General features: G+C 33.6%; 1 protein-coding gene across 1 annotated transcript in view; it reads right to left on the bottom strand.

Annotated features, from left to right (window-relative positions):
• Positions 1 to 4482: 4482 nt before the first annotated feature.
• Positions 4483 to 17615, bottom strand: part of LOC140449603 (lysosomal alpha-mannosidase-like) — a 71978-nt gene continuing 58845 nt past the window's right edge. The window contains exons 14-17 of the mRNA XM_072542824.1: positions 13825 to 13957; positions 10530 to 10636; positions 9945 to 10106; positions 4483 to 4781 (exon numbers count right to left, since the gene is read on the bottom strand). Coding sequence (XP_072398925.1) covers positions 4626 to 4781; positions 9945 to 10106; positions 10530 to 10636; positions 13825 to 13957 — 558 coding nt within the window. The 3' untranslated portion in view covers positions 4483 to 4625. The remainder of the gene's footprint in view (positions 4782 to 9944; positions 10107 to 10529; positions 10637 to 13824; positions 13958 to 17615) is intronic.

Here is a 17615-nt window from a genome sequence, read left to right as displayed (position 1 = left end):
CCTAACCCCAGAAATTTTAAAGAAATTTTAGTGAAATCCAGGTAACTTTTTTGTGTTGATTTTAAAAGTAAAAATAGACATTTTCTATTAATAATTGCTTTTATGCAAGTTACGATTTGTAATAATTAAAATTATAAATGTTAGGGTGTAACCTAGCTGTCATATTAATTATTCTCAGTTTTAAAATTCAATATTGATATCTGACAGCTAGTTTTATTTTTTGACATTAGTTTGTTTTTGTTTTTTTTTAAGGTTCACCTCTACGCATAGTTTTACTTAAGAAGATATTTTTTCATTTGTAATAATTTATTCTTATTTGTTGTAAGTTCTTCTAGTACCTCCAACTTCTAGAGTTTGTGAACGGATAGAAAATAGTAAGTGTTTTTCTTTGTTATTTTGTATTTATTTTTGTAACTAATAATATAGTATTTTTGTACTAGTTATGGTTGTAACTGTTTGCAGTAAGACAGCAATAAATATTTAATTTTTCCCTAAACCAATTAGTTTATTTCTTTTAAAAAAGTTTCTAACCCCTTTTTATATTTTTTAGGAAGGAAGAGCCTTTGCTTTCATCCAGCAGGAAGATTCTTTAAAGCGGCGTCCTTATTTTAAATAGTTTGAGAACCTTCTTGTGTTTTGTTTGTCCAGGAGACTCATGTAAGTACCTCTTTGTTTCATTTTTGTAGTTGCCCCAATCCAGTCCCCTCGTTATTCCTTTATCCATGACCCCAGCTCTCAAAATAAACCCTGAGTGGCCGTTCGCAAATGTTTCGATTTATTTTGCTGACCCTATCTCTACCCCCGTAATTTCTGTCCCCATTTTTCAGCCCCCTGTAGTAATACCCTAGGTGGTAGGCAAAATAATCGTTACGGTTTCACTCAAGTATGTCAAATCCGTCACTATTGGTCCCAGTGTGTGGCACGCTGTTTTTCGTTTCAGTATATATGATTACTTTATAATAGAGATTATTTTAGCTGCAGAATTTCCCACACAGCATCATGTGTGATGGGAGGCTATTATACACACCATCGAAATTGGCAAAACGCAGGTATAAGGGTGTGTTCCATTTAACCGATTGTTCCATTAAATTATTTAACTGTCTTTCACACTTAATTATAGAACTATAAAATTTTAACGACTTTAAGATATGAGACTAGAAAAAGATAACATTTTTGCATAATTACTAGATCCAATACAAGATGACAAGTGTTATGAACGATAATTGAGTACAAATCTGATAATTGATGGAATTATATCAAGTACTTACATATTAAAATTACGTTTTTTTATATAAGACAACTTGTTGTGATTATTATTTAAATATCAGGTAAATGTTTTTGTATAATGCAGATTGCATATAGACACTTTAAGAGTGCATTGTCTATGAGATAATTTAGTATTACATGTAGAAATTATATCACTATGTTGTATGTTATATTTTTTAATAAATTCAGAGATATGCAAAAATGGCAAAATCGTCTGATATGTGGAAAATTTTTGAAACGTATCGAATATCAGATTTAAGATTACAAAAAGTTAACAAACACTGTTTCTCACAGAAGATGCCAAGAGTTCCCAAAATTTAAATTACACTTGTTCTTTTTCTTTCAGTGCTGTGACCGTTTTGCTACACGGAATAATTGCTCTAGTCCTTGTGCGGCCCAATGTCATCTATTTTGTAATCACTAGGGTTTTTACAGCCTATCCTTTTTTATCCCTAACTTAACCTTGAATAATGAGTAAAAAATGTAATATTTATTGTAATATATATATTCATATGGATGGTCCAGGGAATTGTGACAATTCATCGGTTTTAAAATATTGATATCAACTGAACAAAATTTAAATATTGGCACCATGTGTCATTTACAGGAAGTTATGATTGGTACAATGTAAACTGTTAATTGTATTCACTTTTGGAACAAAATAAAGTAAGTGTTAACTTTACCCTCAACTGGTTCGTTTCGTTTCTAAGTTTTAACAGGTTATGGAGGCCCAGACCATTTTTTCCGTAGGTAAATATATAAACCTTGTATACTAGCAAGTGCTAAGGTTTAAAATGGCAGTGAATTACATGTCTGCGGTGCCAAAGTTGTTAGGCCGCGAAAATTACGATGATTAGGTTTTCGCAGTGCAAAATTATCTTGTTTTACCAGGGTTTCTCCACATCTTTAGACGAAACTGAAACCAAAGTAGACAAACAAGAAGAAGATAAAGGCAAGTTAGTTCTTTTGCCTAATCCATCGTTATAATATATACATTTAATATAAAAAAAAACCGCGAAATAAATTTGGGACGCTCTAAAATTGGAAAGATTGTTGCAGTGGAAGATAGCAGTTCAATGGCAAGGTATGTGAACCAAATAGTTAAAAAATGACAAAAAATTGATTGGAACTGGTTTTAAAATTGACGATGACTGGATAGCTTTACTACATTTGGCGGGATTACCCAATCATTTTTTACCAATGATAACGGCGATCAATCATTAGAAAATTGTGGTTTCTACCGATTCAATCAAAACAAAACTGTTGGACATAGAAAGTTATATTGGTAACACTGATAGTGCGTTTGAAAGTGATAGTATTAATAAAACCAGAACCAGAATAAAAACAGAATGAAAAATTGAATAGTAGATAGACTAAAAGTGACTGGGAAAATTGACATTAAAAACAAAACGGTATAGTTTGTTTTGAAACTTTTGATTCAGTGGGGGAGCAAAACAAAGATAATGTTGAAAACTTAAGATAATGGTAACATTTTTATTGAAGAAGAATATAGCTACTATAAGAAAGATAACTTAAGTGATAAAGACTTTGAAGTGCCTAATTTACCTGAAACATTACAAAAAGTACACAGAAAGTCAGAAAGAGTAAGAAAAAGAAAAGACTTAGGTGAATATGTAACATATATATGTGCGAAGACAAGCGAAATAGATGATTTTCTATTAACAGTCTCGCAGGCAGGATACAGTCCAATCTTTCCGTGACAACAATGCATGGGATGTGGTAGATGTACCGAAAAATAAAAGTTTAATTGATAGTAAGTGTGTGTTTAATTAGTCTGATGTTTTTCTGAAAATTTTACTCAAAATTATAGATCAACGTATATACAGAGAATGCGAAAGAAATCTGAGCGACAATCAATTTGGATTTTGTATTGGGCTTGGTACGAGTAAGGCATTATTTGCCCTCCAGATATTACTACAAAAATGCCGAGATCAACGAAAATACGAATTTCTCTGTTTTATCGACTACAAAAAAGCGTTTGATAGAGTAAAACACACAGAACTCAGAGAAACCCTAACACAACATGGTATAGACCATAACACGGTGGCCCTTATTAAAAACCTACATTGCGATCAAATGGCGTCGATTAAAATAGATAATCGTATGAAAGCGATAATGTCAATAAAAAGAGGAGTTCGCCAGGGCTGTGTACTTTCTCGACTATTGTCTAATATATATTCTTAGAAGATCTTCCAAAATGCCCTCGAAAATATGAAAAAGAAATAAAAATCAACGTAGAATTAAACAACTTAAGTTACACAGACGACATTGTCATTATTGCGGATAGTGTTGAGGATTTGCAACGACTTTTGAATGCCATAATAAGAGTGGGAGATAGCTTGAGGCTAAATATAAACACAAACAAAACAAAACATGCCGTTACATGTGCACCAAATGCCGACATTAATATTCGTATCTACAACAAATAGATAGAAGTTCTATCTGTTCATATAACCCGCACAAAAATTTCAGTATTCTGGTTGCTGGAAAAATTTCTAATAAATTTGTAAAAATGTAAAAACATTCATTTATTCCATATTACTATACGGAGTGGAAACATGGACTCTCGAAATCCCAAGTATGAGACGTATAGAAGCCTTTGAGATGTGAGTTTTTCGAAGGATGCTGAAGATTTCTTGGACAGAGCACGTTACCAACAAGGTGCTGAGAAGAATGGGGACTGAGAGAGAACTTGTAAATATTGTAAAAACCAGAAAAACGAGTATTTTAGGACATATTTACAGAGGAAAAAAATACAACTTCCTACCACTGATAATGGAAGAGAAAAAAAGTCCATGAAGGAGAAAATGCTCCTGGCTGAAAAATGTATGAGACTGGACAGGCATAGACACACATTCAATACTAAGAGCAGCTCAAGATAGAGACCAATTTGCTGTAGTTTTAGCCACCTTCATTAATGGAGAGGGAACCTTAAGAAGAAGCGTGTTTAAGTAAACTGTAATAGTGAAAATGAAGTTGTATATCGTGCAAGATTAGAGGATTTCATTAAAGAGAATATATAGACTATACAGAAGCTTTTGCGTCAATAATAAAAAATTCTTCTTTAAGATTGTTTTTTTAACTTTTCATAAAATTGGGTTTGGATATTACTCTGCAAAGTTTCAGCCAATTTAACTACCGGTATTACATAGGAAAACTTCCAAGGTCCTTTATTCAATAAATGTGACAGTTGGATTTGTTTGTTTTAATTAAAATTGTAATTGATGTTTTAGATATTATTAGACACAAAGTGTAAATGTGGTCGCGGCTTTATTATTAACCCTAAAAATGTATTACAGATTTTTTTGTAGCATAACTGCACAAATAAGACAAATCCATTAGTTTTGATCTAGAGTAATGAGAAAAGTTCTTATTTCCATTGGTTCCAGCACTATGGTATCATTAAAGCTTTCAATGTCTTTGTCATCAATGAATTCATTAGCTCCCAAAGTTAACTCAGATATGGAAGAAATTACAAATGGATCAAACAAGTACTAAAAAATAAAAAATTAATGTAATAATCATTCAGTAAGCTCAGAACTAAATTAGTAAAGGAACAATTTTAAGCAAAATTTTATTTTATTTATCAACTAAGTTTATTTAATTATTCCATTAGAATTTTAATGCTGCTGTTAGAATATACTTTTTATAGAATATTAATTTTAAAGTGAAATTGATGTACTTATAAAGGGTGTTTTTTTAGAGGTGTTACGATAAATATTATGGCTCATAAAACTGTAAATATATTATTTCTAATTCTATTCTATTCTAGTAATTTCGCCGCTCAGTTGAAAGACCTGTTTGCCAACCTGAATTCTGATGAGTCATCCACGATTCAAAATTTCCAGAAGCAGGTCGAACAAAACCAGTCCGAACGACCTTCTATGTCTGCTTCGAGGGAATTCCAGAACTAACGGCTGTTTATACTGGTTAACGGTATAAATACGTGAATTTTGTTGAGAACAGTTAGTCGAAAATAAATTGTTGTATCGAATAAATTGTATAATAAATTAATATAAATTATTGTGTTTTTTAGTGAATTAGAATAAGTGTATAAGACTGTAATAAAGCTGTACAAAAGTGTTAGAACATTTTAATAATAAATAAAGACAATAAATTAGATTTAATAAAAATACCACAGAGGTATGTGTGTACAGCGTTAACAAGCCTTTTAGGCCCATTGCTGGATGAATAATTTCCATCGTTTTCTATTCTTAGCTTCCAATCTCTGATTCCCATCTCTCTGACATCTTCCATCACTACATCTCTCCATTTCTTTGTTGGTCTTCCTCTCTTTTTTTTGCCCTCAGGTACTCTCCAAGCAATATTCTTGACTAGTCTATTACCTTGCATTCTTTCTAGATGGCCGAGCCATTCTAGTCTACGTTTTTTCACCACTTTTGTTATTGTAGGGTTAGCATACAACTGATACACTTCTGCATTAGTTCGTCTTCTCCATTCTTCCTCTACTACTTTTCCACCAAATATTCTGCGAAGTATCTTTCTTTCCCATGCTTCCAATGTGTTCTGTACGGTTTTGTTCATAGTCCATGTCTCGGCAGCGTATAGCATTGTGGGTCTAATTATAGTTTTGTATACTCTTATTTTTGTATTACGAGATATATCTTTGGCCTTAATTATTTTGCTCATGGCTCCAGCACACCTGTTGCTCTTGGTCAGTCTCAGGTTGATTTTAGTTTCTTCCTTACATGTCTGATCAATAAGAGTACCTAAGTACATATATTCATCCACCTTCTCGCATTCTACAACTGATCCATTCTCCACCTCCAATTTAAATGATCCCCTGGTGCTTATTCCTTTTTTGCTCGAGATCTCCATGTACTTCGATTTATTAATATTAACTTTCAGTCCCATTTTAGAGCTTTCCCGAATCAGTCTTTTTGTGATATTTGATAGTTCTTTTCCATTTCTTGCAATGATAACCACATCATCAGCGTATGCTAAGCATTGGTGCTCCTTGTATAAAATAGTTCTGGACCTATTTATACCACTAATCCTTACAATTTTTTCTAGAACTATATTGAATAGCAATGTAAACAACGCGTCTCCTTGGCGAACACCTTTTTTCACTTCGAATTCTTTTGAGACTATACCGTTGCATCTCATAGCACAAATGGTTTGTCTAATTGTCATTTTTACCAATCTTATTATTTTTTCTGGCACTTGGAATTCTTTTAGTGTTTCTATTAACTTGTTTCTGTCTATTGTATCGTAGGCAGCTTTGTAATCAATAAAAAGTACTTGTGCTGAAATGTTATATTCATAGCAATTGGTCAGGATTTGTTTTAGCATAAAAATTTGATCGGTTGTTGATCTTCCTTTCCGAAATCCTCCCTGGTATTCTCCTAGATTCTTCTCTATATATTTCTAATCGTTTTTTAATTAGTATGGCGAGTACTTTATACAATACTTCTAATAAGGATATTCCTCTATAGTTTGTGCATTCAGTTCTATCTCCCTTTTTGTGTATAGGAATTATAATCGACTTATTCCATTCTTGAGGCATTTCTTCGGCATCCCATACTTCTAGTATTAGCTCACCAAGTTTGTTTCACCACAGAGGTATAGAAGTTCAAAATGGAATAAAACAAACGTGATTTTTATAAATTGACATGAAATTGACTTTATTCGAAAGATAATGTTTTGGCATTATAAATGAAGCATGTTTAAAATTCCTTTAAATTATTCCCCTTAGAAAATTAATTTCACGCCCTCTATGTCCATATATATTGTTAAAAGCCTTAAAAATAACCCAACAGCAACGAGCGATTCGCTACGCTTTTTTTAACAATGAAATATTTCGCCAAATGTTCCCTGATCTTTTTATCTATCCTTTCTTAATAGAAATATTTCCTAGTAACAAAGGAGTCAGTGCCTATTGTGAAATCTCCAGTGTACCTTCTCAGAAAAGCAGAAAATTTGGTTTTCGGTAAACGTATAATTCCTGTCGGGAGATAGTGGTTAGGTTACAAAAATGACCCCACTAGCCTTGCTATTTAAATATCAATTTTGCGTGGCACTCTTCGGCCAATACTCCCACCCCTTTTGTATCTTTAGCTTGCCTAAGATCAGAATTTGAATTCATTTTCAAGTTGGTTCCTGTGGCAAGCGGTTTGTTCTCCATCACACGGCGGTAAGTGTATTTTCAATTCACCCTTATCTATATAAAATATCTTTACACAGTAAGTCCTATATTAACTATTTTCTCTTTTGTCAAACAGACGTGTTCCAATTCGAAGGAACGAAGTCACCTCTATTTGCCGATCGTTCATCTCTACCTTCATTCGTCTCTGCTGTTCGACGCCTTCATTTAACTTTACGTTCATTTGTCTTTTCATTTATCTATACTACTTACTACTACCTGTGTTGTTCCTGTCTGGTTGTTTCTCTTTTCGACTACCTGAGTCAATTCGAGGGATTACGGATCGAAGACCGTAATTCGTTGCTGTACCTGCCGTTCAATATCTGTTGCCAGGACCCAGTGTCAAGTGCCTTTATTAAGGACGTAACGCCATTACCTGTGTCCACCTGTTATCTACGGTATTGTGAGTAACTATAAATTTTATTGACTAAAGCTCAACTTCAATACCTAAATAGTAAGAAACTGATTTACAACATTCAGTTCAGTGATTTTGCTTTATGGTTAAGTATAACCGAATGAACTATCGTGGGTATAAATTTACGATATCATATATACGTACAAATTACGAACCATTTGTTTGATATTAAAGTAGGTTATATTTATGATAAATTTTAGGAATAGATTTGAGGTGATCACGTTCAAAAAAATTTAGTAAATGTTTACGTATTCTCAAGGCATAATAATATTTTATTTTGACGAATATTGACAATTATAATATTCCTTGTTTTTTTTTATTCTTGAGAATACTACATTATTCAGTATTATTTTTCAAAAAAGATATTTTGTTGTTGTATTCGATAATAGATTGTGCAATCACTTATCTCGTGCCATTTAACTGTACCGTAATTGTTATAGTGCATTTTTTTATACCTCAATATAACTTTGTTGACGAACTATTTGCTTTTTGTTATATTATGAATTTATATTAATGTGCAAGGTGTATCTCTTCCCTTCTCTTATCTTCTAACTTCCCTTCTCTTATCTTCTAACTTCTCTTCTCTTATCTCCTAACTTCTCGTCTCTGTATCTTCAGTACTTCCCTAACTGATTCTTTATATTTGAGCTGTAATAAGGGCCACGACCAAGATACCTCTACCAGACTGAAGCCCGAGCCTAGTACCGTTCTTTGTGTAACCCCTAACCTCTTATTAATGAGGGTACATTTAAACATAATTTCTGGCATATGACCGCCATGGCCGGCACTAAAGTAGTCTAATCTGGAGGTCCAATTTTCGATCACTTTTTCCAATATTTGTCGCTGTATATCGGCAATAACGCGGCAAATGTTGTCCTCTCCAAGTGGTCAATGATTTCATGCTTATCGGCGTACACTAGCACCTTCACATATCCCCACATAAAATAGTCTAGTAGTGTTAAATCTCACGATCTTGAAGGCCAATTCACAGTCCGAAACGTGAAACTATGCGGTTACCAAACGTATTCTTCCATAAATCAATTGTGGCACGACTGTGTGACTTTTGGGCTATCTTATTAAAATAACCACTCCAGCATATCATGGTTGTTCAATTAGGGAATGAAAAAGACAGTAATTATGCCTCTATAGCGGTCACCATTGACTGTAACATTCTAGCCAGCATCGTTTTTAAAGAAGTACGATCCAATGATTCCACCAGACCATAAAATAAAGCAAATTTCTGGATGTAATGGTTTCTCAACATTCGTTTGAGGATTATTTTAACTCCAAATAGGGCAGTTTTGTATTTTGACTTAGCTATTTAACCAAAAGTGAGCTTTATCGCTAAACAAAAATCGTGAAAAAAAACTCACCCGACTTGCTTGGTGATGATGTACCTTGGTTCCTTGGTTTGAAAAACAAGATCTTTTCGCAAAATCTTCCATGAACTGGATGAATACGTATCTAACTGCTGTACACGATGGCAGATACACTTATTCGCTACTTCCTAAGCAACGCTAACAAGTTCTTCTGTACGCACTGTACGACGTGTCTCTGGATGGATACTATCAGTTAGAGTAACCGTGGAGCAAAAACGTTTTATGGTGAATCGAATTACTTGCTCTAATGGACTATTATGTTGACCAAAAAATGTATGTATTGCGCGATACGTATTTAAAAGGGAACCACAATTTTCAAAATAAATTTGTACAATTTGGAAGCGTTGCTTAGGCGCCAAGTCTATTTATGCTGAAATGCCAAACCGAACTTAACATAAATCACTTGACAGCTGTCAAAATGGCTGCCAGTTAAAAAAGTGTTGCCAACCTACATTACTATACCTCAAAAAACACCCTTTACATGAATATACTATGAAAATACTTAAAAAGTATTTTTGGATTTTTTAACGTGACTATTTTCAGCAAAATTAATTTTATTTTACTATTAAATTCATCTTAATTTTTTTAAATCAATAATTTTCGAGAAAAAAATGACTTGTTTGATGAAGCTTTATTAATCTACATTTAAATCATTCTTACTAAAAATTAATACTTCTAATCTGTTATTTAAAGTTTTTACCTTTAAATCTACTGAAGCCTTTTCTGAGAGCTCTTTATCTTCGCCAATAGCCAAAATGTGTTCCAGTCTCAATAGATATGTATCCTCTTTCCATGGTTCAAAATTTAAAATATTGATATTGTTGGCTAAACCTTTACCTTCATTAATGGTTAATCCATTCCACTAAAACAAATAATTACTCTTACATTATAATGTATATACAAAATATATATATATATATATATATATATATATATATATATATATATATATATATATATATATATATATAGAGAGAGAGAGAGAGAGAGAGAGAGAGAAAAGGAGTACGACCATTAATCCTCCAATATACAAAAAGGATCACTCGGAGAGTGGTGGGTTTTTCCGTCAAAAGGTGGAGAACAAGACAAAGAAGGTGGATACTTCATCTATTTATTCGAAGACGTTTCGCTCTCTACTCAGAAAGCATCATCAGTTCATCTAAAAAGCATAATACGAAAAAAACTAACATCCATAGAGAGGTTAATAAAAAAGTGTTACCTCAAAAAGACACTTTCAGTTGTTGTCTTCAGTTTTTCAGATGTGAAAAAATTCAAGTATATTTACCTGGAATTTTATAATTTTCTGTAGTTTATCAAGAGCCAGATCATCAGATGTAGCGTCAGCTGTTAATACCCAGGGTTGCAACAACTTGTTTAGTGCTAAAATTCTTTCTAAAAAACAGGTATTTTTAATTATAAACTAATAAATTACAAAGACAATCAATATACGCTAATAAATATGCATAAAAATTTTTAAAAAAGAACTGGCTGGTTTGAAAACAAAATCTCCTCAATACTAATGGATACACTGCACGGAAACGAAAGACTACATGAATTGTATTCCAGTAACGTAGCTGGAAGAAGTATTCTTTTTCAGCAAACAAAATCGCAAAAAGAGGTTAAGCTAGACAAGGAGAGCCTTTATATATCAAAAGCCGAAGTAGCTGAGTCATTCAAAGAATATAAAATAATAAAAAACCAAGTCCTGAAAAAACACATATTTTAAAACCCTCAAACTGATGGAAGATACCTAGATCGAACACTTACAAAAGCTATATAAAATTTAAGTCCAAAATTTCATAATTTATGGTGCAACTTAAATGATGATTGGGATCACTATAGAGAAATTCTTGCTAGAATTGAGAAAGCTAGAAGTTTGTTTTAAATAACGAAAGCTTTAACGAATTATTCAACTTTGAATACTGAAAGGTTATTATATTGCAACTCTGTTCATAAACAAAGAAAAATAAAAATGTAACTAACGTATGAGAGTGTGTTGTACCATTGGGCAAATTTTATGTCGTTTGGCTCAAAATGTTTAAAAATTGCTTTATGGCGACCATTGAAGCATACAGAAGTAGACACAACCTTTATCTATAAATGACAAAGTATAGGTCTATGGATTAGTTTCAGTTACCCTTTAAAAAAAAATTTGAAATTTTTTTGACCCTTTGACCTTTGACCTTTTCGTCTAAAGGTACGACACTGTGTGTCGTCCATATTATGTTGTACCTGTGGTCAGAGAACAAATTACCTTCAATTAAGAAGAAACAACACAAACGAATGGAATATTATTTATTACATGAATTACAAGATGACAAACATGATTACTTTACATTGCATGTATCAAATTTAACATTAAAGTACATCATATTTTGTTGTCGTTGTGATGTTCTAACCAAATCTGGTGAAGGCAGTTTTTTTATTATGTCGCCTTCGGAGACACAAGACACTTCCTCATCTGAATAGACAAATTTATTGTTTCCAATAACTGTTTTTATATATTTGACCATGTATTCGTCATCTAAAACCTCAACTATCTTGGCAACGTAGTATACAATATTCTTTGTGCTGGCCAATTTTACGAGAACAAAATCACCTTCTTTTAACTTAGAAGAGCTCAGTATTTCTTCACTTGCCTGTTGCTCTAATAAATAATTTTCTTTTCGTTTGTCAGAGAAGTTTCTAAATCCTCGTTACTTGAATCCTTTGTTATATTTTTCATCTCTTCATAAGATTCATCTGAACTATCACAGAGAACCTTCCTTTTGACTGACTTCCTCTTTCTCCAGGGTGTCTATCAAAATTCTTGTTTTACCATAAGAAGTCTTTCCAGCTACGGCTTTGGGGAATGGGCGCACTACAAACGGATTTTTAAAGTCAGCGTTATTTGCATTGTTGTCATTAGACTGCAGTGGAAGTTTGATGTTGATGGATTTGCGGATAGTTGAAGGCTTGATGAGCAAGATGCCATATTATGATTCTCTTTTGATTCTGGATTTGGACGATCTGTTACATAGGACGACAGATATTCGTGGTCACCAAATATATTTTTATTAACAGGCCATATCCCTGTTTTTTCAATGTTTGCAGGGGTAGATGCTTTTGCAAATTTCTTGCCTACGAGTTCAGCTACGTCATACAAGCTTATAGGACGTCCAGGGTGGGTCATCATCCACTCATTAGCTATGGTGTTGTAGTAGGTTTTGTATGGTCCAAAAACAGTCCCGTCAAGAGGTTGAGTTCTGTATGTGGCGGCAACGTTAATAGCACAATATTATTTTACTTCGCCAAATCAATCACTGAAACTTCAATATGGGTCTCGTGATTATCGAGTATTAGTAGCCCTTTTTCTTGGTCCCTCAGCTTAACGTGAGCTATAAAATGCTGCAAGTAGTGTAGAAAAAGCTTCTCGTTTGACCATCCTGATGGATTTGTGCCTCCAATTGAACCCGGTGGTGCACCACGTAACATGTGGTCCTTGGAAAACACGCGAGGGAATATTAACATGGGCGGCACATGGTTACCGACGGTATTAATCGCAGCAATCAAAGTTATATTGATCCCTCTTTCTCCGGATGTCATACTACCCAGTTGCTTTACACCTTTTAAGACTATTATCTTAGGTGGGGCATAGACTAAAGAACTCCCGGTTTCATCTAAATTATAGATATTGACAGGGAAAATCTTATAGCGTAACGTTACTGTTTTAATATTGTTGAAAAAAGCTTGGATATTTTATTTGTTAGAACTGATTGACCTTGCTAGGCTTGTAGCCTCGTGTTTCCTTAACCACAATAATGGATGCCGATTCATAAAGCGTCTTAGCCATTCTTTGCCTGCAGTTGCATTTCAAGTCCAATTATCTGGTGTCTTTATCGTGTTTTCACGTGCGTATTGAAATGCTAAGATTCTTCCATCTTTTTTTTTGAGTCCATAATGAAGCGACGCTGGCTGTGTCAAGTACTGCTCCAACTGTGACTCTTGTTCAAGTGAAAACACTTTTTTAACATCGTTATTGAAAATTATTTATTGCCTATGCATTAAAAACACAAGTCAGTGCCGATTTTGCCTTACTTTAATGTCTACTTTTAGTGAAATTACAGATAAATTAGAAAAAGTAAAATGTTTTGTCTTGTTGTACCTCTGGTCAGGCCAAAGGTACAACAAACATAATGTCCCAAGGTACAACAAAGTTTACGACTACCAAAACACATTAATTTTGGTGTGTAAGGGTGTGTAAACTTTATGGATTGGTGAACACAAGTTTTAAATAGCAAACATAGTATATTTCTTACCTGGGAAATTATAGATGAAACCAGCCACTATGTAACACACCGACTCTTTATGTTCTCGCTAATTTACTTTTAACACGAAAAATCACATTCCTGACTAAATTCCAAAGTCTTTATATTTATGAAGCAAAACTATTATACCGACCTCAAGTTGTCAATATCAGAACGTTAAAGCAAAAATTCTTTCCAACACGGAGAAAACAACAATTTTAACGACAGTGTCCAGAGGTACAAGCGCCCAAAGGTACAACACTCTCACCTACTTCAATTTGTTTATTAACTTACCAACTTTTGAATCATTAACATAACTCATTGTTAAATAATGGGAACCTCGAGTAACAGCATATTTGCCAAATTCCATTTCCTGAAGCGCCTCCTCAATACCTTTGTGATCATCTTCTAAAGTTCGTCTGTGAAGCTGAAACAAAATTGAATAAATTACTACAAAAAGTATTAACTGCGCCAGAACTGACAGTACAGTCAATCAAGCATTTGGTTACCAATATTTTCCGATGGGATGAATTAACTTGAATTTAGAACTATGAAGCCCGAGAAACAAACGTTATATGAGTGCTTAGGCTTAATAAGTGCTTATAATTTCTGTAGAGAGAAAGAGTGTGCAGAATCAGCCTAAAGATATTTTTGGTTGGTATGGTTTCCCCATCAATAAACTGGTTTTTGCACTAACAAAACACCATAGGAAGCTTGCGGCAAAACTGCCTAACCAACAAAAACATGGCGGATGTAAACATGAGCAGTAACGCATCGGAGCCTTTCGGATTCGATTTTAGCGATATAGATAGCGATTATAATGCCAGTTCTTCAAATATTGAGTCTTCAGGTAAGACAGTAACGATATTCTTCTTCTTCTTAGTCGTTAACCTGATGCATGTATCGTGATATCATGAAGTTATTAGCTAAATTTCCCAATGTTCCTCCACGTTTTTCTATCTTCTGCCATTCTAGCACATTCTGATAATGGAGCCCCAATGGTAGCAACAATATGGTCCGTGTATCGTGTGGGAGATCTACCTCTATTTCGTTTGCCTTCTGCTTTTCCCTGGATGGTAAGTTTTTCAAGACCATTTCTTCGAAGCACATGTCCAAAATAGCTTATTATTTGTTCTGATATTTGTGTTCTTAGTCTTTTCTTTATGTTTAGCTGGTCCAGTATGGATTCATTTGTTCTTCGGGCCACCCATGGTATTCTCAGCATTCGTCTCCAGCAGTACATCTCAAATACATCTATGTTCTTTTTGTCTTTCTCAGTAAGGGTCCAGCATATCCAGCGTAACGATATTATTAATATGTAAACATAAAACAAGCAAGATAATTCTTAAGTACTCATTTATAAACAAATGTGGCTTGGGCTGTTTTGCCGCAAACTTATTTGTAATATTTTTTTTATTGTTCTAGACGAGAAAAATTGATTAAATGGGTTGTCGAACACTAAGAATTAAGACAATGATGAACCAGATGGTAAATCGCACCAACATTCCAGAAAGAGAGTAAGAAATCTTGAGAATCATGCAAAGTATAAAGGAAGATAGCCAGGAATAAAGGAGTAGAATATGTCACGGAAGAACTAAAATGTAAAAATACTAAAGAACTCGTAGTTGGACCATGTTCGTAGAAAATGAAGTATCATTTGAAAATTTCTAATGAATTTCTTTAAAAATTACTCTTTGCTTATCTGGTAAACAAAAAATGCTTTTATTTAAGGTCAAATAAAAGTAGAAGATAAATAGAGAACTTATACCCAAAATCAAAATTCACGTAGGTCTAAAACTCGTGTACCTATATACTTTACCGGATGAAAATAGTTGTGACCAAGGAGTATGTAAGAACTCTTTTAAAGAGACAGTTTTCATTACAGATGGAAAAATGTCATTAGCTTTAGCACGAAAATAAGAACATGGGATACCTCTTTAAGATGCAAGGGGCATACATCCACCCCATAATAAAACCAATATTAAAGACAAGCAGTAATTATGTGGCTTCATTGGACTGTTCCCAGCATACGAATCCCATTACTCCCGACGAGATAATATAAAAAGGAAATATCTTTCAACATCTTTAAACATGTCAATCATGTATCAAGAGTATGAAAAAAAATGCACAGACTTAAGAAAACCCCTCCCGTTGTTTCGCAAAATTTTTAAAACCAAGTTTAATTTGCATTTTCATGGATCACATAAAGATACTTGTCAAAAATGTGACAGTCTTAATACTGAAATAAAATCATCGGATACTTCAGAACAGCGTAAACAGGATGCAAAGTTGAATTGGAATTACACCAACGAAAAGCAGAAGCGGTTAAAAAAAACACAAAGCGAAATATAGTTAAAGCAAAAGAATCACAGAAAAAAATATCAGTTTTAGTCTTTGATCTTTAGAAAACGCGTCCTTCTACTGAGTTAAGTACAGGTGTAGTTTATTATACGAGACAATTATATGTGGACATATAATTTGGGCATTCACGATGAAGTCACAGAAACAGGATACATGTATGTCAGGTCTAAAAATGTCGCATGCCGAGGAGCTCAAGTATAGCTTCATGCTTAATAAACCATCTTGAGGCGCACCTACCTGACCCAACCGAATATATAATTTTATATAGCGATGCTTGTGGAGGCCAGAATCGGAATATAAAGGTGGCTTTAATGCTAAGCAATTACCATCAAAAGTGTAAATCGTCACTCAAAGTTATAGAACAAAGATTTTTTGTATCTGGACATAGTTTTAATTCATGCGATCAAAAATTTGGGTTAATTGAAGAGGGAAGGAACCACCATGATCGAATTTTTGATCCCGATGATTGGGTTTCCATAATTCAATCGGCCAAAAAAAGATATCCAAAATTCCAGGTAAAAAGAAGGAACTCACTGGAGGTTTTTAGTAGTAAGTCCCTTGCGAATAAGATAACAAATAGAAAAGTTACTACAACTGGCGAAAAAGTGAAATGGCTTAAAATTAAACAGATAAAGTATCTTAAAAACGAACCAAAAAAAATTTATCTAAAATATACAGCACTACATATACAAACTTTCTATTACTCGGGAAATAATGATCCGGTTCATCGTAACGGGGTTGGAGTAATTTTAGAAGACAAATATAACAATGCCGTCACAAACTTTGTGCCATGTAAATATTAACATCATTCAAACTTATGCTCCTACGGCCGATAAACCCATAGAAGAGCTAGAAGCGTGGTATGCTGACGTAGAAAAACTTATAAAGATGACCAAAAAACGAGACCTAACATTTATCTTAGGTGACTTTAATGCTAAGTTAGGTAGAAAAGATTTCTGGATTGATCGGAGAATTCGGACTTGGAGCAAGGAACGACAGGGGAGAGAGAATGACAGAATTCTGCCAACAACGCAACATGGTAGCGACAAATACATGGTCTAAATTACACCCTCGCAGATTGTACACTTGGACTTCACCACAACACAATGAAAACAGAGTAATCCGTAAACAAATAGATTACATATTGGTCAACAAAAGATATCACAATGCAATCATCAGTGCAAAAACATATCCTGGAACTGACATCAATTCCGATCATAATCCTGTTGTTGCAAAAGTTCGCGCAAGATGGAAACTAATAAAGAAACAAAAACCTTAACACCAACTATTAGACATCCAATTATTGAAAAACGACACCATACATCAGACAGTAAATAAAGAATTAAACAAAAATTTAGGAAATATTGACCACAATAGAATTAGAGAGTACGATGACATAAACGTTCTGTGGAAAACTATTAAAGAACAAATGAACAATGTAATGGAAAAACATCTAAAAGTAACACCTAGAAATAACAAACAGGAATGGATGATAGAAGAGATTTTACAATTAATGAACAAACGAAGAGAATCTAAAGGAAAAAATGACAAGGACGGAGAATACAAAAGACTAAATAGAATAATTCGAAAAAAAATAACCGAAGCAAAGGAGAAATGGCTGAAAACAAAATGCGTGGAAATTGAAGAACTACAACAAAGGCACGATTTTTTTAATTTACATAAAAAGGTAAAAGAGTTTACATCGACTACCAAGAGAACGACTT

Source organism: Diabrotica undecimpunctata, chromosome 9 (genome assembly GCF_040954645.1).
Source record: "Diabrotica undecimpunctata isolate CICGRU chromosome 9, icDiaUnde3, whole genome shotgun sequence".
In the NCBI taxonomy this organism is placed as follows: Eukaryota; Metazoa; Arthropoda; class Insecta; order Coleoptera; family Chrysomelidae; genus Diabrotica; species Diabrotica undecimpunctata.
This window is presented reverse-complemented; position numbering and strand designations above follow the sequence as displayed.